The sequence below is a fragment of the Cetorhinus maximus genome, chromosome 17, assembly GCF_964194155.1.
Source record: "Cetorhinus maximus chromosome 17, sCetMax3.hap1.1, whole genome shotgun sequence".
NCBI lineage: Eukaryota > Metazoa > Chordata > Chondrichthyes > Lamniformes > Cetorhinidae > Cetorhinus > Cetorhinus maximus.
Window position 1 is genome coordinate 44717316 of NC_135895.1, and position 23917 is coordinate 44741232.

General features: G+C 41.0%; 1 protein-coding gene across 2 annotated transcripts in view; it reads right to left on the minus strand.

Moving 5' to 3' along the window:
- The window catches only part of rnf11b (ring finger protein 11b), a 34262-nt gene that overhangs the window by 4143 nt on the left and 6202 nt on the right, over nucleotides 1-23917 (minus strand). Inside the window, exons 2-3 of one of the 2 annotated variants that reach the window (XM_078561136.1) lie at nucleotides 16318-16442; nucleotides 625-794 (exon numbers count right to left, since the gene is read on the minus strand). In XM_078561136.1, coding sequence (XP_078417262.1) covers nucleotides 625-794; nucleotides 16318-16442 — 295 coding nt within the window. The remainder of the gene's footprint in view (nucleotides 1-624; nucleotides 795-16317; nucleotides 16443-23917) is intronic. The other variant, XM_078561137.1, reaches the window with a different exon arrangement.

The window sequence follows — 23917 nt, forward strand, 5'->3', positions numbered from 1 at the left end:
TAGTTTAATGCACACAAAAAAGTTACTGTATAACTTCACAAAATTGTCTTGCACACGGTGCTTTTTCAGCATTCATGATACAATTAGAAAAGCAGTAAATTCTCAATATGATTATGTTTAACATTTTATAGCTGCTAAAAGATAATGAATCATAACTTATGGGTCCGAGCTCCAGAATGGAAACCATGCTGATAGAGCCATAGGAAAAAATATGCAAAACAAATATTAAAATTTAGAACAGATCAGAAACACAAGTTAAAATGTTGCACAGGGAAAAGCTAACTCAGGTTTGACACTGCAAGGGCTGAAAATCAGCATTCAACAGGTTAATCTGAAGCACAGCACTGGTAAATGTTAAACAAAGACAGTGCATTACCAGCGTTTCTTAAAGGGGAACAGAAAGAGGAAGGTAGGAAGAGTTGTTCAATCATTTTAGCAATGGCTTTCAATTTTTGGCACAAGGGGATACTTTTAAGAATGGCTTTGTACTAAAAATGGGGTACAGGTGGTTAATTGCAGTGTCCTTCTAATAGATTGAGCAAAAACTACTTGACGCAGCAACCTTGGGCTGAGATTAAGTGACCTATGAGAGAGATTTTTAAATTATGAAAATTCAAAACTCACTCTCTAATTTTCTTTTCTGATCCATCTCTTCCTGGGTCATAGACCCCTTTGGGGAGGTGCTGAATGAGGCCTATTCTTTGCGCTATTCTGATCTGTTCTTCTTCGGTAAGTTGAGTGGCTAGCCGGGTCTGACTTGGAGTAGGATGGTAGACAGGAACCTGAACTTGTTCCTAAGAACAACAAGTGGGAGCAGGAGAAAAAGACACATTGGAACAAAGTAATAATGCTTCAATTAAAGTGCAAAAACAGTTATCGTATTATAATATTCACACTACCACTTGCCTAGTTTTGAAAAGACATTAACAAAATTAATTTTGAATCATCTGTTGATAAAGCCCATCATTTGTGCATGATGATAACAAACAATTTTTAAAAAACCAAATAAATGTTTGTTCAACAGTTTCATTCAATGGGCATCCCTTCAAAAAGTTAACTATCCGATAGCTTCCAGTCTTTGGCATAAGACATTAAACTGAGGCCTCCTCGGTCTGCGCAGGTGTTTGTAAAAGATCACAGAGCACTATACCATGACGACCAGGAGGGTTATCCCTGGTGCTCTGGCCAATATTTACTCCTCAATCAAGATCACAACAAAACAGATTACCTGGTCATGATCTCATTGCTGTTTGAGAGACTTTGCAGCACACATGTTGGCTTGGGAGAGGCAGCCAATATGTCTTAGCATCAAAGCACTAATCACTCAAAACCAGCTCCACTGGGCATATGTTGTATGGCTTACACCAGGCTCCCAAAGTAACTGCTCTGCTCGGAAAACGGTTGCAGCAGGAAACTCCCAAGAGGGATGTCCTCAAAGTCCCGGAGAGATGAAACATTCCCAGCAGCTCATGGGAGTCCCTGGCTTGTGGCCGACCAAAATGGGGAAAGCTTATTTGGGAAAGAACCAAAGACAGAGAGACTTCATTAGGAGCACAGAGAGGTGAAATCAACGCGTCAGAGACAGTGCACAAACTTCCAAACACCTCAACTGCCCAACCCGTTAAGCACCACCTGCTCCACATTTGGCAGAGTCTGCCAATCGCACATTGGACATCATCCATCTCAGAACCCACTGAACCAAAGTGGAAGCAAATCATCCTCAATCCCAAACTGCAGTGACTACACTACGTAAAAGTAAAATACTGCGGATGCTGGAAATCTGAAATATAATCAAAGTGCTGGTAATACTCAGCAGGTCCTGGCAGCATCTGTGGAGAGAGAAACTGAGTTAATGTCTTGAGTCAAATATGACATCTTCAGAACTGAAGGAAGGTTGAAATGTGATGGGTTTATGCTGGTGGGGGGGGGTGAAGAGGGGAGGTGTGACGGGAGGTAGAGGAAGAACATAAGGGAAGGTCTGGGAAAGGGTAGCAGGCAGGAGAGATTAAATGACAAAAATGTCATGGAACAAAAGGCAAAGAAAGTTGTAATGATTGTGGTAAAGAGACAAAGCATTAGTCCGGAAGTGAGTGTAAATCCTCAAAGAGCAGCTTTGTCTGAAAGCAAAAACATGAAAAACAAAATTCAAACCGGCACATGCAAAAAAAAAAGGATCAAAATGGGGGACAGAGTTCATGGTTGAACTCAATGTTGAGTCCAGAAGACTGTAAAGTATCTAAATGGAAGATGAGGTGCTGTCTCTCAAGCTTGCATTGAGCTTCACTGGAACACTGCAGCAGGCCAAGGACAGAAATGTGAGCATGAGAGAGAAGTGATGAATTAAAATGGCACATAACCGGGAGCTCGGAGTCATCCTTATGGACTGAGCTGAGGTGTTCCACAAAACAGTCACCCAATCTACATTTGGTCTCGCCAATGTAGAGACGACTGCATGGTGAGCAGTGAATACAATATGCTAAATTGAAAATAGTACAAACAAATCACTGCTTCACCTGGAAGGTGTGTTTGGGGCTCTGGGTACCTTCCTATGTAATTGCCCTCGACCCAATCCCAAACCTTCCCTTTTGTTCTTCCTCCCCCACTTTCGACAGCATGCAACACATCACAATTCTACCCTCCTTCAGTTTGAAGAGTCAAAATCTGACTCAAAATATTAACCGAGTTTCTCTCTCCAGAAATGCAGCTAGACGCGGAGTATTTCCAGCACTTTTTGTTTACGCTTCAAAAGTACTTAATTGGTTGTAACGTGCTTTGAGACATCCCATGGTCTTAAAGTGCTACATAAACGCATTTTCTTTTTTGTTCAGTAGATTGACTTTTCATAATGGTTAGTCTCCTGTAAGAAAATCCCAGCTAATTGCTTTGATTCAAATGTTATGTATAAGTTTGATTTGTTTGAGGTATTGCCCAGCAAACATTAAGTAGTAACTGAAGTTCACGCTTAGAGAAAAATAGCTTCACCTTAAGAAAACGCTGAGCAGAAACCTCTGTTTGCAGGATGACGTGACATACAAATAACTCAGCCAGATCTGCTATGCAGGAGAGAATTCTGGCTGTGGCAGTCAAGGCTTGCTGAATACTGAATTGCAAGAAGCTGAGGTGACAAGTGAATGACTATTCTGTTTGAACAATGAAAGAGCAGTGACTAAGTAACTGAAACTTGTAACATCCATAATTACTGTAATTGTTACAAGTTAACTTGAAGGGTTAGTAATGTAGTGTTGTTACTGTAAAGTGCTATATTACTTAGTGGATTCTGTAAATTCCCAGTATCAAGCAACCTAATACATGGGCTTTTGCTATTAAAAAAAAGATGCCTCCTCCCAACCCCTCAAGAAAAACAGAATGGCATTTAAAAGTAAAATAATGTATGCGCTTGAAATGCGCCATACAATTAACAGATCCGACAAGCATGCCTTCAATTTTTTGCTAACTGCATTTGCTTTTGAAAATAATTTATTTATCCTTTCAAAATGTTGGATTTTTCCAGGGCAATTCACAGGAAATAACCAAACCCACTCAAAAGATCTAGGAATTACAAGAGCAAATTACACCCAACTCAAACTGAGTTTCCTGGGCCTTTTGTGCAGTTTTTAAAATGAGCACATTGCAAATTGACCACGCCTCCAGATCAAAATGATCACCATTGCAAGTTTCTGTTACTGGGTCCCGTTTGCAGGCCTCTGAGACAAGTATTAAAATTAAGCTTTTTGTTTTTAGATGCAAAGTCCATATGCTAATAGGTATGCTTTAAAAGATTGAGTAATATTTTTAATTTACTAAGAAGCTGACAAGCTGACACCAATATAAATGAGAATATTTCTGCAGTATTCTTCTTAAAATCATTTTCAGTTATTTAAAATCAAGTTGCCTGTACTTAGAAGGGGAGGACTGGACACTGATTAAAAATGTTTATTTTGTGATAAACTTATTTACAGCTATATTAAAACTGCATCAAGTTACCACTCAAATATATCAAGGACTTCATTTCAAAAAGTAAAACAAAAAAATTGTGTTCTAAAATGCTGCCTGATTGCACTGGTTCAGGACAGATTTTACATTGTGATATGCAAATGAGTTTACACAGAAACTTAAGGGTTAAAAAAAACACACTAGTATACTTTTTGTACACAACTTGAGCCCAGAGTGGGGCCTTTACACCGACACATCCTGGGAGGGAATGGAGGAGCAATTTAAAAATCAGGGGTGCTCAAGAGATCAGATTTGAAGCACAAATATACAAGGGTTTTGTGGCTGGAGGCGATTACAGAGTTAGGGAAGGGCAAGGCTACGGAACAACTTGAAAATATATGAATGAGAATTTTAAAATTGAGACCTTGCTTAACAGTGAATCAGTGTAGGTCAGCAAGTGCTTAGTGAATGGAATAGGGCATGAGTTAGGACATGGTAGAATTAGTAGAATTTTGGATACCTCAAGTTTATGGAAGATTGAATGTGGGAAGCTGGCCAGGTATGTTTGAGCATAGTCAATCATAGGGGTAACAAAAGCGTGGATGAGGGTTTCAGCAACACATGAGCTGAGGCAGGGGCAGAGTCAGGCAATGTTACAAAAGTGGAAATATCCCTGCCATTATTTCAGGCAGCCAATGTGGCTGGAAATATGACATCAGTCTGGTTCAGCCTCAGACAATTGACAGGAAAGGGGTTAAGTTGATGGTGAGGGAACAGAGTTTGTGGCAATGATCAAAGACAATGGCTTCAGTTTTGTCTGGAAATTTCTGCTCCTCCAGTACTGGATGTCAGATAAGCAGTCCTGATCAACTGAAAAAGAGTAGCTCAACATTGGAGATCCTATGGATCCTATACCGAGGTAGGTCCCATTTGCTATGTGGTTGCAGTTATGCAGACCAAAATTTATAGACCATGGCATTATTATTGGAATGATTAATATAAATACTTTCATTGCTCAGATAGGGTCACAGGAAATTCAGTGAACCACTACAATCATTTGGTGTTCACAATTTATGTAATTGTTGAAGGGAGCAATGGGGGTGAAATCCAAGGACCATGAAACCCATTGAAATAGTAAAGGAAGAGAAAAAAAAATGTAATTGGGGCAGGTGAACTTGTCCAAGAAACAGCTGTAGGGAGGTAAGGAGCACATTGAATTGAGAAAGCAATGGGAGCCATTACAATTCAGTCCAGCAAAAGCTAACATAATTATTGTGAAGGATGAGTGGCATCAGAATTCATGGGAAGCACATGAAAAGTGGCAAAGCAAAAGTTATTCAATAGTAAACAGAGCTGAATGCAAAGCAGGAACAGATCAGAAGCAAAACACTCCAGATGCTGGAGATCCGAAATAACAGGTCAGAATTAGCTCAGCAGAGAATGAAAAATTCCCAAATGCAGGAATGGAAAACTGAGAACTCGGAAGGAGGAGATCAAGTACTTCAGCCAAGGAGAAAATGAATTTCTCTCCAAACCACAATCTGACAAGACAGTTAAGTTGAGCAGGTGGGACTGGCACCATAAGCTGAAACAGATCAAAACTTGAAGCAACCGAGTGATCGAGCTGAGTCACGAAATTCAAGTCTTACAAAGCAATCGAGCACAGCAGCAGTCCTGATGGCAGAGAAATCCACAAGGTAATGATAGAAAATTTGAATAGGGTTTAATCCACTGAGAAGAGCAGAGTAGAAGCACAGAACAAGGTGATTAAGCAACATACTCTGAACATGGAACTTCAAACTTGAACTTGTAGTTTGGGCTAAAATACAGTCACTAGTAGAGCAGGGGAGGGAAGACTTTATTGGCCATGGTGCAGAGTTGCAAAGGAGAGAGGCAAGGATCTGCACAGGGCTCAGGAACCCTTTTACCAATAAAATGTAACATTGTGCTTAATTGTCCAACAAATACTAAAACAACAAGGCCATTAATAGGAACCAAGGACCATAAATATGATGACTTCTGTAAACATTATTCAAATCAATGACAAAACAGACAAGGACAAAAGTTCTTTGCAGAAAAAAATGCATTATTAATTGCTAACTCTCCCAGTCAAGATTCATCCAACAGGCCTTTACAAAATGGCTGTATAGTTTCCAATAACACAATTTTCATTGTGACAATGTATTAATTTCAAACTTCTGTTCCGAACAGGAGTCATATTAGACTCAAAACATTAACTATTTCTCTCTCTACAGATGCTGCCAGCCCTGTTGAGTTTTTCCAGCACTTTTTTATTTCAATCTCCAGCATTTGCCATATTTTGCTTTTGAACACATTAATTTTCTTACCTCCCCATAAAAATGCTAAGAAGTGTTAATTATATAAGCCACCGCTTTTATTTGTAGGCAAGTAATTTCATTATTATACACCCACAGTCATTGATGCAAAATGGTTTTTAAGTGCATGTTGACATGGGAGTGGCAACATAACTTGGGGGTCAGATCAGTGATGACTCCCAAACACTGAAGAAAAAGCTATGACCCTATTTAGTAATCTCTCAATCTTTGGTAGGTAGTCTCTAACTTTGCATGGGGTGTGCTACAGCTCAAGTCTAGTGCAAAACCACATTTTAAACAATATCCAGGTTGCTTGCTGAATCTCCTGGGTTGTTAAAAAAAAAAACTTTAAAACGTGGACACCGTCACATATTGAAAATGAACTAACCCTTCTGCAATGCTCTCTGCAATTTATAACAAGGCAATGCAATGCAATTTGTAGTACGAGACTGGTAACTGTAGAATTAATTGCATTATTGCAAAAACAAACACTTTCTTTTAGATTAGATACTGGCACTTCTATTGCTGTGGTTAACATTCATTAAATTTTTATGTCTGCAAAATATATCTTTAAAATCAAGTAATGAAATTTGCATTTGACCAATCTATTTTAGTTAGTAAAAAGACAGATATAATCTCTTTTAGACTTTAGCTGCCATTAGTCATAATGACTACATTTTCTAACTAGGGAGATGATAATTGTGCAAGGTTTATTCACCTTGGCAAGTGCCTTGATTTTGGATTTTCTTCTGTTCAGAATTGCAGGCTCCCTAGGGCTAGCATTTTTTGGACTTTTTGATCTGTCAGCAGAATGCTGAGGCTTTGGTTATGGTCACACAAGGGAAATTTAATATGTCTCAGATGGCCATAGACATCAGAAGAAACTTCTTCTCCAACCCCTTCATCGCCATAAAGTTAGGGTTGCTACTTAAACCTCCACATTAAAAAGATAATTATGTTCCTGCCATGCTACTCAACTTCACCATCCCAGAAAGTGAACTAAAACTGTGGAGTCTCATTCCTGCAGCTAGTAAATAGTTAAATTTTCAAAATACTAAAATACATTTTTAAAAATGTGATTTACTTTTCTACCTTCACTCTCAATCAAATCAATCCTTCCCTCCCTATTTCACTTCAGGGAATTAAGGTTTTACGGATAGCACTTTAACAAACATTCACTCCCTCCACCACTGACACAGTGGCAGCAGAGAGTGCCATCTACAAAACACACTGCAGAAACTCACCAAGCCTCCTTAGACAGCACCTTCCAAACCCAATGCCACTACCATCTAGAAGGACAAAGGCCACAGACACAGGGGAACACCACCACCTGGAAATTCCCCGCCTCCAAGCCACACACCACCCTGACTGTGAAATCTATTGCTGTTCCTTCACTGTTGCTGGGTCAAAATCCTGGAACTCCCTCCCTAACAGCACCATGGGTGTACCTACACCACATGGAATGCAGCAGTTTAAGACGGCAGCTCACCACCACCTTCGAGGGCAATTAGAGATGGGCAATAAATGCTGGTTCAGCCACCAATGCCCACATCCGATAAATGGAAAAAAATGGGAATAGTGTGGGAAGGTGGAACAGAAGGAGGAGATCAGCCACGATCATACTGAATGGCAGAGAAGGTTCGAAAGGTTGAATTGGTTTACTTCCACTATTTTTTGTTCTTATAGTTGTGGCCATGTATAGCCAGAATTCCAATAAAGGCAACTGAAACTGAAATGACTAATCCTCAGAAAGGAGGTGGATCAATGTTCAGCTATGAAAGGATAGGCAAATTCACACAATCAAACATACAAAGATTCCTATGCTGTTGAGAAGCAGTGTAAAATAGTTTACTTATTTAGTTGGACATGCATTCTGAATGACATGCTCTCCAAGCACTGTAGCAAGTAGCCTAGCTTGATCGGTTCTGAAGTAAATTATGTGCCGACTGCAAACATGAAAATTATATTCCATTTATGGGTTCCTGCCTATGTATGAGTCTTCAGTAGAAGACCAAAGATTCAGCACCTGTGCCATTGCAGCTTAGCCTGAAGGGCATATGGAAATGGATGGGTGGAACATTAATTTGGGGAAGAAACTATAATTAAAAACTAAATTTGCATAATTCCACATCTTATATTACTCAAAATATAGCGAGCCTATGTGGGAGCCATAACATCAGTTGTAAAGGCCAATATGTCAGTCAAAGACATTGTTGGGCACTGCAGTTAAGTTCAGACAGCTGTATTTAGCAAATGTGAGAAGATTGCTTCATTTAACTGCCTTAAATATGCCAAATAGCATCAGATTGAGAAGGTCCCTTAAGCAGCTATGGAATTGCTAGACAAGATCTGTTACACATGCTTTTCCTTGTAGCATTTAATATTTGCATATCTTACGGTCCCAGTCAGGCCTCTTAAAAGAGGTTTTATTTGGTACTAAATAAATATCAAATTAAAAAATGATTACTTTACATCTTTCCTTTTAACTGCAGAGCTGTCATGTAATTTAAAAATAAATTTCACTAAGCTCTTAAGTGATTAGCTTTGCTACATTTTAACGTCAGTCAGGTTTGTCTCTGTCAAAAAATGACCGGAGGAGGTAGGAGAGAGCTGGAAAGGTCAACAACTCACCAAGGCTCCTTCGACAGCACTTTCAAAACCCACGACTTCTACCACCTAGAAGGACAAGGGAAGCAAATGTACGGGAATACCACCACCTGCAAGTTCCCCTCCAAGCCACACACCATCCTGACAGAACTATATCACTCTTCCTGGGTTAAAATCCTGGAACACCCCAACAGCACTGCGGGCGTACCTATATCACATGGACTGCAGCGGTTCAAGGCAGCAGCCCATCACCACATTTTCAAGCGCAATAAGGGATTGGCAATAAATGCTGGCCAAACCAGTGATGCCCACACCCAGTGAACAAATAAAAAAAAGGACAAGATTTAGCTGGGCTTCAATCCATACATGGTCAATAACCAGATTTGCACCAAAACTTGTATAAAAATTATGGTTACCCAGTCACGGTATCAAAAGGCATCCAAAAATCATACACTCAAGTAAATCATTGTCCTGGTGAAAAATGAAAAAAAAATTGTATATTTTGAAGCTAGAAAAAGTAGATTTGAGCAATCTCTATGCCATATAATTTTAGACATTTAGAAAGCTTTTGATAAGAAGTTTCTTGAAAGACTAATTAAACTAAAGGCCCACAGAATTTAGAAAGATAGGTTCAGTGGGAAACAAATTAAAAGAAAACAAATAAGGGGAGATATAATCTCAGATTTGAGGCTAGAATATTAATGTGGAGTTCTACAAAGGTCCCCATTTCTGAATTTATTCAAGGGGGTATCACATAAAAATCTGTAAACTGAACAAGTTTGATCACCACTCCAAAAAGCAGAGCAGTTGAAGCAGATACAACAAAGTATTTACAAAAATTGGAGAGATAGGACAAGTGAAATAATAGTTTACACATGTTAAAAGGAATGCATATACAATGTTGAAACTGAATTAGAACAGGTAAATGCAGAGAATTAAAATTAAAGTTCTGCACTTCACTTTCAACATCAGACAATGCGGTGAAACAATAAAAAAAGCCAAATTGGATGCTAGAAATCAGAGCCATGAAAGTAAAATAATGCCATATAAGTTATGCTTTCATGATTTGCAATGAATAGGCCACATCATGTTTGGAATAAAAACAAAAAGTGCTGTAAAAACTCAGGTCTGACAGCATCTGTGGAGAGAAAGATAGGTAACATTTCAAGACCTTATGACTCTTATTCAGAGCCTGCTCTGAAGAGTCATATGGGCTCGAAACTGTGGGTGGGTTTGAAAAGTGCTGTCTAAGGAGCCTTGGTGAATTCCTCCAGTGCATCTTGCAGATGGTACACACTGCTGCTACTGTGCATTGGTGGTGGAGGGTGTGAATCTTTCTGGACGTTGTGCCAATCAAGCAGGCTGCATTGTCCTGGATGGTGTCAAGCTTCTTGAGTGTTGTGGGAGCTGCACTCATCCAGGCAAGTGGGGAGTATTGCATCACACTCCTGACTTGTGCCTTATAGATGGTGGACAGGAAGAGAGTTACTTGTCGCAGGCTCGCAAGATTCCAAGCCTCTGGCTTGCTCTTGTAGCCAAAGGATTTATATGGCTAGTCTAAGTTCAGTTTCTGGTCAATGGTAACCCCCAGGATGTTGATGGTGGGGAATTCAGTGATACTAATGCCATTGAACGTCAAGGGGTGATGGTTAGATTCTCTCTTGTTAGAGATGGTCATTGACTGGCACTTATGTGTGGTGTTACTAGGATATTAAAAGGGAGTAGCTACAGAGATAGTGAATACACTGGTAGTAATCTTCCAAGAATCCTTGGATTCTGGAAAAGTCCCAGGGGGTTGGAAACTGCCAATGTAAAACCCTTTTTCAAAAAGGGAGTCAAAAAACTATAGGCCAGTTAGATTAACATCTGTCACTGGGAAAATGTTAGGGTTCATTATAAAGGATGTAATAGCAGAGCATTTAGAATTACATAATCTAATCATGCAGAGTCAGCATGGCTTCATGAAGGGTAAATCATGCCTATATTTATTAGAATTCTTTGAGGAGGTAACAAGCAGGATAGATAAAGGGGAAGCAGCAGATGTAATATATTTGGATTTCCAAAAGGCATTCAATAAGGTACCACATGTAAGGCTACTTAATAAGAGCCCATGGTGTTGGGGGTAGTATATTAGCATGGATAGAGGATTGGCTAACTAATAGAAGACAGAGTTCGGACAAGGGGGGCATTTTCAGGATGGCGATCTAACTAGTGGCGTGCCACATGGATCAGTGTTAGGGCCTCAATTATTTACAATATATATTAATGACTTGGATGAAGGAAGTGAATGTACCATCACCAAATTTGTGGATGACACAAAAATAGGTGGGAAGGCAAGTGGCGAGAATGACACAAGGAGTTTACAGAGGGATAGAGACAAGTTAAGTGGGTGGGCAAAAAAGTGGCTGATGGAATATGTGGAAAAATGTGAGGTTATGCACTTTGGCAGGAAGAATAAAGGAGCTGAATATTATTTAAATGGAGAAAGACTGCAGAAGGCTGCAGCACAGAGGGGTTTGGGAGTCCTTGTGCATGAATCCCAAAAATACAAGTTCAACAGGTAATAGGGAAGGTAAATGGAATGTTGAACTTTATTTCAAAAGGAATGGAGTATAAAAATAGGGAAGTCTAGCTAAAACTATGCAAGGCACTAGTTAGACCATATCTAGAATACAGTGAACAGTTTTGGTCCCCTTATCTAAGGGAAGATATACTAGCATTGGAGGCAGTCCAGAGAAGGTTCACTGGGTTGATCCCAGGTATGGAGGGATTTTCTTAATAGGAGAGGTTGAGTAGGTTGGGCCTGTACTAACTGGAGTCTAGAAGAATGAGAGGCGACCCTATTGAAACATAAGATTCTTAGAGGGCTTGACAGGGTAGATGCTGAGAGTGTGTTTCCCCTTGTGGGAGAGTCCAGGACCAGAGGACATAATCTCAGAGTAAGGGGGCTCCCATTTAAGACAGAAATGAGGAGGAATTTCTTCTCTCAGAAGGTAGTTAATCTGTGGAATTCTTTAATGCAGAGGACTGTAGAAGCTGGGTCTTTAAATACATTCAAGACGGATATAGACAGATTTCTAATCAGTAAGGGAATCAAGGGTTCTGGGGGAAAAGGCAGGAAAGTGTTCAGGGTTATCAGATCAGCCATGATCTCATTGAATGGTGGAGCAGACTTGATGGGCCAGATGGTCGTCTTCTGCTCCTACATCTGTCTTAGCACTTGGCAGCCCAAGCCTGGATATTGTCTAGGTCTTGCTGCATTTGGACATGGGCTGCTTCAGTATCTGAGTCGTCGCAAATGGTGAACATTGCGCAATCATCAGCGAACATCCACTTGTGACCTTATGATGGATGGAAGATCATTGAAGCAGTAGATAAAGATGGTTGGGCCGAGGACACTACCTTGAGGAACTCCTGCACTGATGTCCTGGAGCTGAGATGACTGACCTCCAACATCTTTCTTTGTGCTAGGTATGACTCCAAACAGTGGAGAGTTTCCCCCGATTCCCATTGACTCCAGTTTTGCGAGGGGTCCTTGATGTCAAATGCTGCCTTGATGTCAAGGGCAGTCACTCTCACCTCACCTAGGAAGTTCAGCTCTTTTGTCCATGTTTGAACCAAGGCTATAATGAGGTCAGGAGCTGAGTGGCCGTGGCGGAAAGCAGAAGTGAATCGAATTGGCTGAAGACTGGCATCTGTGATACTGGGGACCTCCGGAGGCTGAGATGGATCATTCACTCAGCACTTCTGGCTGAAGGTTGTAGCAAATGCTTCAGCCTTATCTTTTGCACTGATGTTCTGGGCTCCCCAATCATTGAGGGTGGGGATATTTGTGTAGCTTCCTTCTCCAGTGAGCTATTTAATTGTCCACCACTACTCATAACGAAGTGGCAGGACTGCAGAGCTTAGATCTGATCCGTTGGTTATGGGATGGCTTAGCTCTGTCTATCACTTGCTGCTTATGTGCTTTGGCACGCAAGTAGACCTGTTATTGCTTCACCAGGTCGACCCCTCATTTTTAGTTATGCCTGGTGCTGCTCCTGGCATGCCCTTCTGCACTCTTCATTGAATCAGGCTTGATGCCCTGGCTTGATGGTAATGGTAGTGTTAGGGATATGCCGGGCCATGAGGTTACAGATTGTGTTTGAGTACAATTCTGCTCCTAATGGCCCACAGCGCCTCATGGATGCCCAGTCTTGAGTTGCCAGATATGTTCGAAATCTATCCCACTTAGCACAGTGGTAGTGCTACACAACACGACTACAGTGGTCACTCCTGCTGATATTGTCATGAAAAGATGCATCTGTGGCAGGTAGGTTGGTGAGGACGAAGTCAAGTATGTTTTTCCCTCTTGTTGGCTCCCTCACCACCTGCCGCAGGCCCAGCCTAGCAGCTATATCATTTAGGACTCGGCTAGCTCGGTCAGAAGTGGTGCTACCGAGCCACTCTTGATGGACATTGAAGCGCCCCCACCCAGAGTACATTCTGCACCCTTTCCACCCTCAGTGCTTCCTCAAAGTGGTGTTCAACATGGAGCACTGATTCATCAGTTGAGGGAGGGCGGTTTGTGGTAATCAGCAGGTTTCCTTGCCCGTTTGACCTGATGCCATGAGACTTCATGGTATCTGGAGTCGTTGTTGAGGACTCCCGTGTTAACTCCCTCCTGACTGTATACCGCTGTGCCACAACATCTGCTGGGTCTGTCCTGCCGATGGGACAGGATGGTGATGGTGGTGTCTGGGCCATTATCTGTAAGATATGATTCAGTGAGTATGACTATGTCAGGCTGTTGCTTGATTAGTCTGTGAGACAGCTCTTCCAATTTTGGCACTAGATGTTACCAAGGAGGACCTTGGAGGGTTGACAGGGCTGAGTTTGCCATTGTTGTTTCCGGTGCCTAGGTCGATGCCGGGTCAGTCTGATTTCATTGCTTTTTTGAGACTTTGTAGCAGTTTGATACAACTGAGTGGCTTGTTAGGCCATTTCAGTGGGCATTTAAGAGTCAATCACATTGCTGAGAGCCCGGAGTCACATGTAGGCCAGACCAGGTAAGGACAGCAGATCTCCTTCCCTAAAGGACGTTAGTGAACCAGATGGGTTTCTACAACAATCGACAATGGTTTTGTGGTCAGACTTTTAATTCCAGATTTTTATTGAATTCAAATTCCACCATCTGCCGTGATGGGATTCAAACCCAGATCTCCAGAGCATTACCCTGGGTCCCTGGATTAAAGTCCAGCGACAATACCACCACGCCATCGCCATCCCACAAGAATAAGGAAGTCTTGCTACCATTGCACAAGGCTTTGGTAAGACCACAACTAGAATACTGTTGGGTCAAATGGATACAAAGGATATCTATCAAGCATGTCATTTTTGGGATAAATATTTGGCAATTTTTATTAATCCAAAAAGTTAGTTTGAAGTTTAATTTAATTGGCAATTTCTGTATATGATCCATATTCTTTAAGCAGGGCAACAACATGCATTTAGCACTTTCAATGTAAACAAATGTAATTTGGCACTTCAGAGAAGTGTACAGTGATCGGGCATAATTAGAAAATGTGCTAGTATGTGCAGTTTTTGTCTCCATACCCAAGGAAGGATATTATTGTCTTGGGAGATTCATTCCTGGGATGAAAGGGCTGTCCTATGATGAGACACTGAGTAGATTCACCTACACATGTCTGGGGTTTAGAGGAATGAGATGTGATTGCACCATGCTTTTCAGACAGTGAATTCCAGGTTCCACCACCCTCTAGGTTAAAAATCTGAATTCCCCGTTAATCTTTCTGCCAATTACTTTAAATCTACATCCCTGCTTATTGGTCTCCCTACAAAGAGAAATAGATACTTTCTCCATGTCCCTAAATTTTATAAACCTCAATTAAATTTCCCCTCAGCTTCCTCTGTTCCAAAGAAAACAATCCCAGCCTATCCATTCTTTCTTCATAGCTCAAGTTCTCCATTCCTGGCAACATCCTTATAAATCTCCTCTGCATCCTCTCCAGTGCAATCATGTCCTTCCTATAATGCTGTGAGCAAAACTATACAGTATTCTAGCTGCCACCTAACTAGTGTTTTTGTACAGTTCCAACAGAACCTCCTTGCTCTTATATTCTGTGCCATGGTTAAAAGAGGAAAGCATCCCATATGCCTTCTTGACTACCTTACCCAGCTCTCTGGCTGCCTTCAGAGATCTATAGGCATGCAGTCCAAGGTCCTTCTACTCATCATCCTACCATTTATTGTGTATTCCCTTGCCTTTGTTTGTCCTCTCAGATGCACTCTCACAATTGTGGATTGAATCCCATTTACCACACCTCTGCTCACCTGATCATTCCATTGATATATTCTTGCAGTCTACTTTCATCCTCGTGATAACCACAAAGCCAATTTTTCTATCATCTTCAAACTTTTTAATCTTGCCCGTATATTCTAGTTTAAATCATTGATCTATCACAAATAGCAAGGGGCATAGTACTGAGCTCTGTGAAACCCCATTGGAAACATCTTCCAGTCACAAAAACAGCTGTCAACCATTACTTATTTACTTTCAAAGATGCTAAGACCCTTAAGTTATTTTAACGTGCTGTCACCTCCTACATCCATGTTCATCTTTCCTGGAACCTCCTGCTGAATCCCTTCCAAGTTTCCACTTCTGCCACAGCACTGCAACAGTCCTAAAGAAAAACACAAGTAACACCACCAGTGATCATACTGCCCTATTCGACATGTCTAACCACTCCATCCTCCTCTAAGTCTCTCCTCTGTTGCTCACCTGAGTGGTTCCATTCTTACATATCTGACCATTGCCAGAGCATCTCCAGCTTTGGCATCTGTTCCCACCCTCATGACATTATTTCTGAAGTTTACTAAGGAACTTTGACCCTTCCTCTTGTTCATCTACAGCTTTGCAGTTCATAACATCATTCCAAGACATGGTATCGGGGTTCAAGTATACAATTGACACCAAGCTCCAAGTTTCTCAGCTCCTCCACTACCCAGTTGGTTGGCTGTTTATACGACATCCAGCTCTGGCTGAGCCACAATTTCCTCCACTGGGAAGACTGAAGCCATCATCCTAGGCTTCGTCCACAAATTTTGTCCCCTTGTCACAGATTCCACCCCAGGAGTCCATTTTCTCAAGTTAAAGCTGACAACTTGCAAACTGTGTCCTGTTTCACCCCAAGCTATGCTTCCTAACCCATATCGTTACCATCACAGTTTCAGTTATTGCCTCAGCCCAACTGGTGTCAAAACTTTCAGCCACGTTTGCATCATCTCTAGACTGGACTTCCTTTCTTCCATCCTCTATAAACTTCAGCTCATCCAATTCTCTGATGCCTGCCTCTTAACCCAAAGTAAACCCCACTCGCCCATGCTCTAAAACCTGCACAAAGAAAAATGTTTGCTCTTCTGGGACACTTTGGGTTCCTACCTCATCGACAACGTAGTCAGTGATGTTGAGATCGACCAACTCCAATGTGGCAGTTATTCTTGGCGACCTTACGAATGTTGTTCTTCCCTTGGATGTGTATGTAAATACACCACTCAAGGGCAGTACTGTAAGACGTGAAACAATTGGATGTTGGAAGAGTGAAAAAATATTCATTAAGAGCAGAAATATGCAAGCACCCTCACTAGCAACATTGTGTCAATGGGTCATAGATGCATGGAATGAACTCCATTCCAATATTGTCAAAAAATTATTTCTAAAAATGTGGAATATCGAATGTGCTCAACAGTACCGAGGACATGCCTGATGAAGTCAAAGAAGATCCAAATGATGTTACATAACCAAGTGATTGGGATGAATTATTCAGTGACTCAGATGGTGATCAGAGTGATTTCAAAGAATTACAACGTGAAGTGTTGCAGTTAATTTGTTACATATTTATATTGCGTTGGATGATTTGTATATAGTTTATAATGTCATAAATGTTAGTAGTTAATATGGATTCTTTAGTGTTGCTGGTTTTTATTTTATTCCCTTGAGATCATCTTTCTTGGATTTCATTTGGGCCCAAATCAAACATGCATATCAACCCCTTGAAAACATTACCCATGTAAAATATGGCCCCACGGCTTTTGGTCTCCAAAATTCAACATTTACACGAGTACGAAGGTGGGGTCTTGGTGACAGTGGTACCATCAAAAAGGAGTAGTTGAGACATTGTCCTTGATCCCACACAAGTGCCAGGCAATATCCCGGCCAACTGTTAGCTGAAGCCTGGATAATGTCCAGTTGCTACTGTTAGCTGCGCAGCTTCATTATTATAGTTGTGAATTACCTCAACATTTTGAAATCCTTATTGAACAGCCTCACTCCTAACCTTTTGACAGGGAAGATCTTCGAAGGAAGCTGATGACAGCTTAGGGAGCGGTCTTGAGGAATTCCTAGTGTTACCTTGAGCTTCAATACTTGGCTTCAACAAGCACAAGCACCTTCCATATGTCAAGTGTGATTCCAGCCATTGGTATTTGGTTTGGACACCTTGGTGTTTTAATTTCAAGGGCAGTTGTTCACATTGTTCCTCTAGTCTTGCAGCTATGTCTAATCTATCATAGACTTATTTCATTCATTTAATCTCCTTGCAAAGTTCATGTGCTATTTGCCCTACAATTTCAAAGAAAGTTTTGTATAAATACTCTGAACCCCAAAGAAAACAAAAGAGAACATTAATCTATAATGACACTTCCACCATTCCAAGTAAATCCTGATTGGCTGCTTTTGAATATTACAATGTATTTTGCAATACATAGAACAGCCGATATTTTTGCAGGGGAGCCAAGGTTATCAGGATTTCTTGTATTAGATGTGAAAATACAAGCGCTCTGAACTACACTGGAAAGAGTAAATTCAGAAAAAAGCTTTATAGATTTGCAAAGAGTGTTACAGGTGCTCTTTTTTGACACACGCAAGAGAAATGCAATGTTGGAATATCACTTCTAGTCCTTTATTGTCTTTCACCAATATATTGACAGAACATGGCATGATTTGTCTACATTGATTTAAGAATGAATAATGAAATTCAACTCCAGATGTCATTTACATGTACACAAGTTACCAAATGTTCTTCTGGAAGCCAAAAATCTCTCTCCAACATGCTCCCGCCTGCTATAAAAAGGTTCAAGACAGAAAAGTGACAATCTGCGACCCCTCAGGTTGCATTTTTACAGAGCAACAACTGAGAGTGCCAGGTAGGCTGTCGCCTCTCAAATGCCAGGCCACAAAACAAAAAAAGAGGAAAGGAAGATGATCTTGTATAAATGAAGCCAGCAGCCTAAATAAACAGTTTACATTAAAACCACTAATCAGAAAGAACAAATCAAGTTTCAACAATAACATTAATAATAATTAATGTTAAGTTTAAAAAAGAAATGGGCTTCCAGGGTAGTAATCACAGTATCTAGCTAGGACAATTAACAAGCAGCAGCTACCGTAACTGATGGTTTAAAAGGAAGCATTGCCGATTTTCAGCACAGTTGGACTTCACCGATGTTCTCGGAGTAGGGGAGGATTTTTTACTAACACAGAGTGAAACATTGTATAACAGAAGTGACACAAAGCAGCCTAGAATTTTAGTTGGTGTGAAGGTTAAACAGGATGGTGAAGGAAAGAGTGGATGGGAAAAAAAAGCACGTGTCAGTGTTAGAGCACTTCGGGTGTGACAGAATTTACAAAGCATTGGAAAGAGTTGGGGATATGGAGGCATTAAATAAGAAAGGAGGGATACGTAAAACAGCCTCAGAGACTTTACTTCTCTTATGTCAGATACCAAGGGTTCAATACTGCAGAAAATCTAGAGGACAATTAAAAGTCATAGGGGCAAAATTAAAAGGCAATCAGGAAAGCAAAAGGAGGGCATGAAAACATGTTGACAAGTAAAACCAAAAGGTTTTTTTTATATACAAGTACACAAAGAGCAAGAGGATAACTAGACAGTAGGGACCATTGGGTAGCCTGACTGGGGATGGAGAACATGGGAGTTAATCTTAAAGAATGCATTGCATCTGTTTTCACAAAAGAGGGATGATACAGACAATACAATCAGGGAAGAGGAGTAAGGTAGATTAGATGAACTTAACATAGTTAAAGAGGAAGCATTAAAGCATTTAACATCTTTGAAAGTGGATAAATCCCCAGGTCCGATTGAAACGTGCCATGGGAGAGCAAAAAGAAATAGCAGAGACTCTAGCCATTATTATGCAATCCTCAGTGACTACAGGTCTGGTGCCAGAGGACTGGAGGACAGCTAAAGTTGCACCATTGTTTAAAATGAGAGAAAGGAATAGACCAAAGGGCTCAGTACTAGTTCCCTTGCTTTCTGCAGTATACATCAATGATTTGGATTTGAATGTAGAGTGTATGATTAAGAAGTTTGCAGATTACATAAAAATTGGCTGTGGTTATTGTGAGGATGAACGCTGTAGACTCTAGGAAGATATCAAATGTAGTAGTCAGATGAGTGAAATAGTGGCAAATGGAGTTCATTCTGGAGAAGTGTGAGGGAATGCATTTGAAGTCTGATAAGGCAAGGGAATACATAATAAATGTTAAGGTACTGAATACAGAGGAACTTTGGAGTGCACGTCCACTGGTCCCTATTGACAGGATAGGTAGATAAGTAAAGACAACACGCAGGATTTTTTATTTTTTATTCAATTCACAGAATGTGGGCTTCACTGGGTAGGCCAGCATTTATTGCCCATCCCTAGATGCCCTTGAGAAGGTGGTAGTGAGCTGCCTTCTTGAACTGCTGCAGTCCATGTGGTGTAGGTACACTCACAGTGCCGTTAGGAAGTGAGTTCCAGGATTTTGACCCAGTGACAGTGAAGGAATGGTGATATATTTCCAAGTCAGGATGGTGAGTGGCTTGGAGGGGAGCTTCCAGGTGATGGTGTTCCCATCTATCTGCTGCCCTTGTCCTTCTAGATGGCAGTGGTCGTGGGCTTGGAAAGTGCTGTTGAAAGAGCCTTGGTGAATTCCTGCAGTGCAGTGGATACTTGCTTTTATTAGGCAAGAGACAGAATAAGAGCAGGGAAGTTCCACTGGAACTGTATAAAAGACTAATTAGGCCAGAGTTGGAGTACTGCATGCAGTTCTGGTTATCATGCTATAGGAAAGGTGTGACTATACTAGAGAAGACTTACGAGGATGTTGCCTGGACTGGAGAATGTTAACTGTGGGGAAAGACTGAATAGACTAGGGTCATTTTCTTTGAACAGAGGAGACTGAGGGACCTATCTGAAGTGCATAAAATTACAAGGGATCCAGATTGAGTGGATAGGAAGGCCCTTTTCCCTTTGGTTGAGCAGTCCATAACCAGGAGGCGTGGATTTAAGGTAAGAGATTGGAGGTTTACAGGGCATTCGAGGGGGAAATCTTTTCACCCAGAGGGTGATCAAGGTCTAAGACTCACTGCCTAAAAGGGTGGTAGAGGCAGAAACCCTCATTACATTTAAGAAGTTGGATCGGCATTTAAAATGCCATAACCTACAAGGCTATAGACCAAGAACCAGAAAGTGGCATTAGGCAGGATGACTCATTGTTGAATGGCCAAATGTATCCCACTTACAAGTATTCCCTCTTATCAATATTACCTCTCCACCTCCCATCTTTTCTATCACTCCTAAATAGATTTCCTGACATGTTTATTTTCCCATTTCTGTTGATGCTACTAAATTTAGATCTTATAAAATTGCTTCCAATTCCCCAAGTTTGTTTTCCATGCTGCACACTGCAATGTAATGCATTTGACCTTTTTTTGCAACATTGCTCCTTATCCCAAGATTTTTGCCTGTTAATTCTTAAAAAATGATCACATTTGATATACATCTGGCAACACAAATGTTTTACTATTGAAAGCTCAGGCCATTTGTACAGTCAAGAGATAATGTTGGAATGAAAAACCTATCCAGGCTTTCTCATTTTTGCAGTGTTTTCAGGTGCATGCCAACTTTGGGCAATCCAATCTCTTTGTACAACCTTGGGAATGCACATTTAACAACTGTGTTATGGCAACATTTACTAAAAGTGATATAAATTTTTATTTGGTGATGATAGCAATAGATATGGATCAAAATGTTGATAAATGGAGCTGAGGTACAGATTATCCACAAGCTAACAGAACAACAGCACAGGCTTGAGCAGTTGAATGAGCTACACCTGTTACTAAACACAAAAGCACAGATTATAATAAACTATCATTTCTCTGATCAGTGGGCTCTTGACCAGAATGAAAATCACTCAGCAACTGGGTCTACCCTGTTCACTCACCAAGTATGGTAGTCTATGGGTCAGGGATGCCTAAGGGACATAATTAACACTCTATTATCTTAATTACATTCCCAAAAGATTTGAAGATCATTTTTGACAAGAGTTCAAGTCTGATGATTTTGCCTTCATTTTTTGTCACAATTTCTGTAAAACAATTCATTTTTGTAAACTTTGTGAATTTTCCCAAGGTCACCAATTGTGATGTAAAACATTGAGAGCCTGGTCTATGATGACTGCTTCACTATAAGCACTTTGTTTTATCTTGGCCATAAAGACTGTTTAATCAGGTCAGCAACCAAAGTTGCATGGCTACTTTTGGGTCCATTAAGTAATGGGTGGCAGGTCTGCAGAAACTATTGGTACATATATTAGAATTAAAGGCTGGCTGTTCATCTTGCTATGCAACAAGTAAATACAAGCCAGAATTGATTGAAGTGCATTTTAGTGTCATCTACTCCTTGCAAATAAAGAATATTGTATAATGATAAAAGAAACCCAGCCACCAAATGAAGAACTTGCATAAGAGCTTGAGAATATCTGAGTAGGCAATCCAGCCATTTTGAACCTGCTCCACCATTCAACAAGGTCTTCAACCTCAATTCCACTATCACCATATCCCTTGATTGCCTTAGTATCCAAAAGTCTATCAATCTCTGTTGAATATACTCAATGACTGAGCATCCATAGTCCACTGGGGCATAGCATTGAAAGATCCATAATGCTTTGAGTGAAGAACTTTTTCATCTCAGTCCTAATGAATTGACCCATTTTTCTGAGACGATAGCCCCTAGTTCTACAAATCAAAGCCAGGTTGGAGGTGGGGGTGGGGGAGAAGAGAGAGAGAGAGAGAGAGAGAGAGAGAGGAGAGAGAATGAATATCTTCCCAGTATCTACCCTAGCAAGTTCCACAGGAAATTCATATGGTTCAATGAGACCACCTCTTTTTCTTCTATACTCTCTGGAATATTAGACCATAAATTTCTCCTCAGATTCCTGGGGTGAGAGGGTTGTCCAGTCTACTGAACCTTTCTTGCACTCCCTCTAGGGCAAGTATATCCTTCCTTAGGCAAGGAGACCAAAACTGCACACATGACTTCAGATGTGGTCTCACCAAGGTCCTATGCAATTGCAGTAAGTCATCTTTACTCTTATACTCCAACCCCTATGTAATAAAGAGTGGGAGAGATTCATGGTCAGCCATGTGATAGAGAGAAAATTGGAGCCTCTATCATCGCTATCCATAGCTTCAGACTGCTACAACATGCATGCAAAAGTGCATTTTACCACAGTAACTTGGACTCCTTTCTGCGTGTGTGTGTGCTGGTGGCAGCTGCCTAAGTTGGTTGGACGGTCGGTGTGGATCAAATGATGGACTTGGGGCCTCCCTCCATGCCCCACGGTGCTGTTAGTCAAAAGACAACGACTGTTGAATTGATAGTATCATTGTCATTCTAAGCATAGAAACCTTTCTTCCAAACTGAGAGTGAGGGCTGTGGTAAGGAAGGAGACAAAATCCAATATAGGTTTTTAAAATTCGTCAATTTAGGAGGACAAATAGTTGCGCATAGCTTTGGATGGTTGGTGAGATGAATGATTGATAACAGGGAAGCACAGAAGTGTTACTATTAAAAGAATAAACAAGTTAATTTATATGCCATTAGGGAGTAGAGAGTGGGGTGGTGGACAATTAATTGGAAGCTGCTTCACAAATGTCCATCCTCAATGATGGGGCAAGCCCTACGCAGAATCATAGGACTTTACAGAGCAGGAGGCCATTTGGCTCATCGAGTCGACGCTGGCTCTCTGAAAGAGCATTCTACCTAGTCCCACTCCCCATAACCTTGCACATTGTCCCTTTTCAGATAACAATCCAATTCCCTTTAGAATACCTCGATCGAACCTGCCTCCACCACCCTCTTAGGGGGTTTGTTCCAAACTCCAACCACCCTCTGGGTGAAAAGAAATTTCCTCATCACATTTACTCCTATGCCAATTATTTTGAATCTGTGCCCTCTAGTTCTTGATGTTCTTGAGTGGGAACACCTTCTTACCCTGTCCATACCCCTCGGGATCTTGAATTTATCAAGTCTCCTCTCAGCTTTCTTTTCTCCAAGGAAAACAGTCCCAACCTCTCCAATCCATCCTCACATACACAAGTGCAAAAGACAAGGCTAAAGCATTTGCAATCACGTTCGCCAGAAGTGCCAAGCCGATGATCCATTTCGGCCTCCTCCAGAAGTCCACAGCATCACAGGTGCCAGGTCTTCAGCCAAATTGATTCGCGTGATATCAAGAATCAGCTGAAGGCACTGGATATTGCAAAAGTTATAGGCCCTAACGACATTTCCATAGTAGTACTGAAGACTTGTGTTCCAGAACTATCTGTGCCCCTAGCCAAGTTGTTCCAGTATAGCTAAAACACTAGCTACGTGGAACAAAAGCACAAGAATTAGGAGTAGACCAATTAGCCCCGAGCCATTCAGTCACTGGTCAGTCATTCAATAAGATCATGGCTGATCCGTTGTGGCCTCAACTCCACCTTCCTGTCTGCCCCCTGATAACTCTCGACTCCCTTGTTGATCAAAAATCTAACCTGGCCTTGAATATATTCAATGAAATGGCCTCCATTACTCCCTGGGGAAGAGAATCCCACAGATGAATGATTCTCAGAAAAAAAAATTCTCATCTCTAACTTAAATGGGAGATGCCTAATCTTTAAACTGTGTCCCCTAGTTCGCAATTTACTCTCCTACCTATC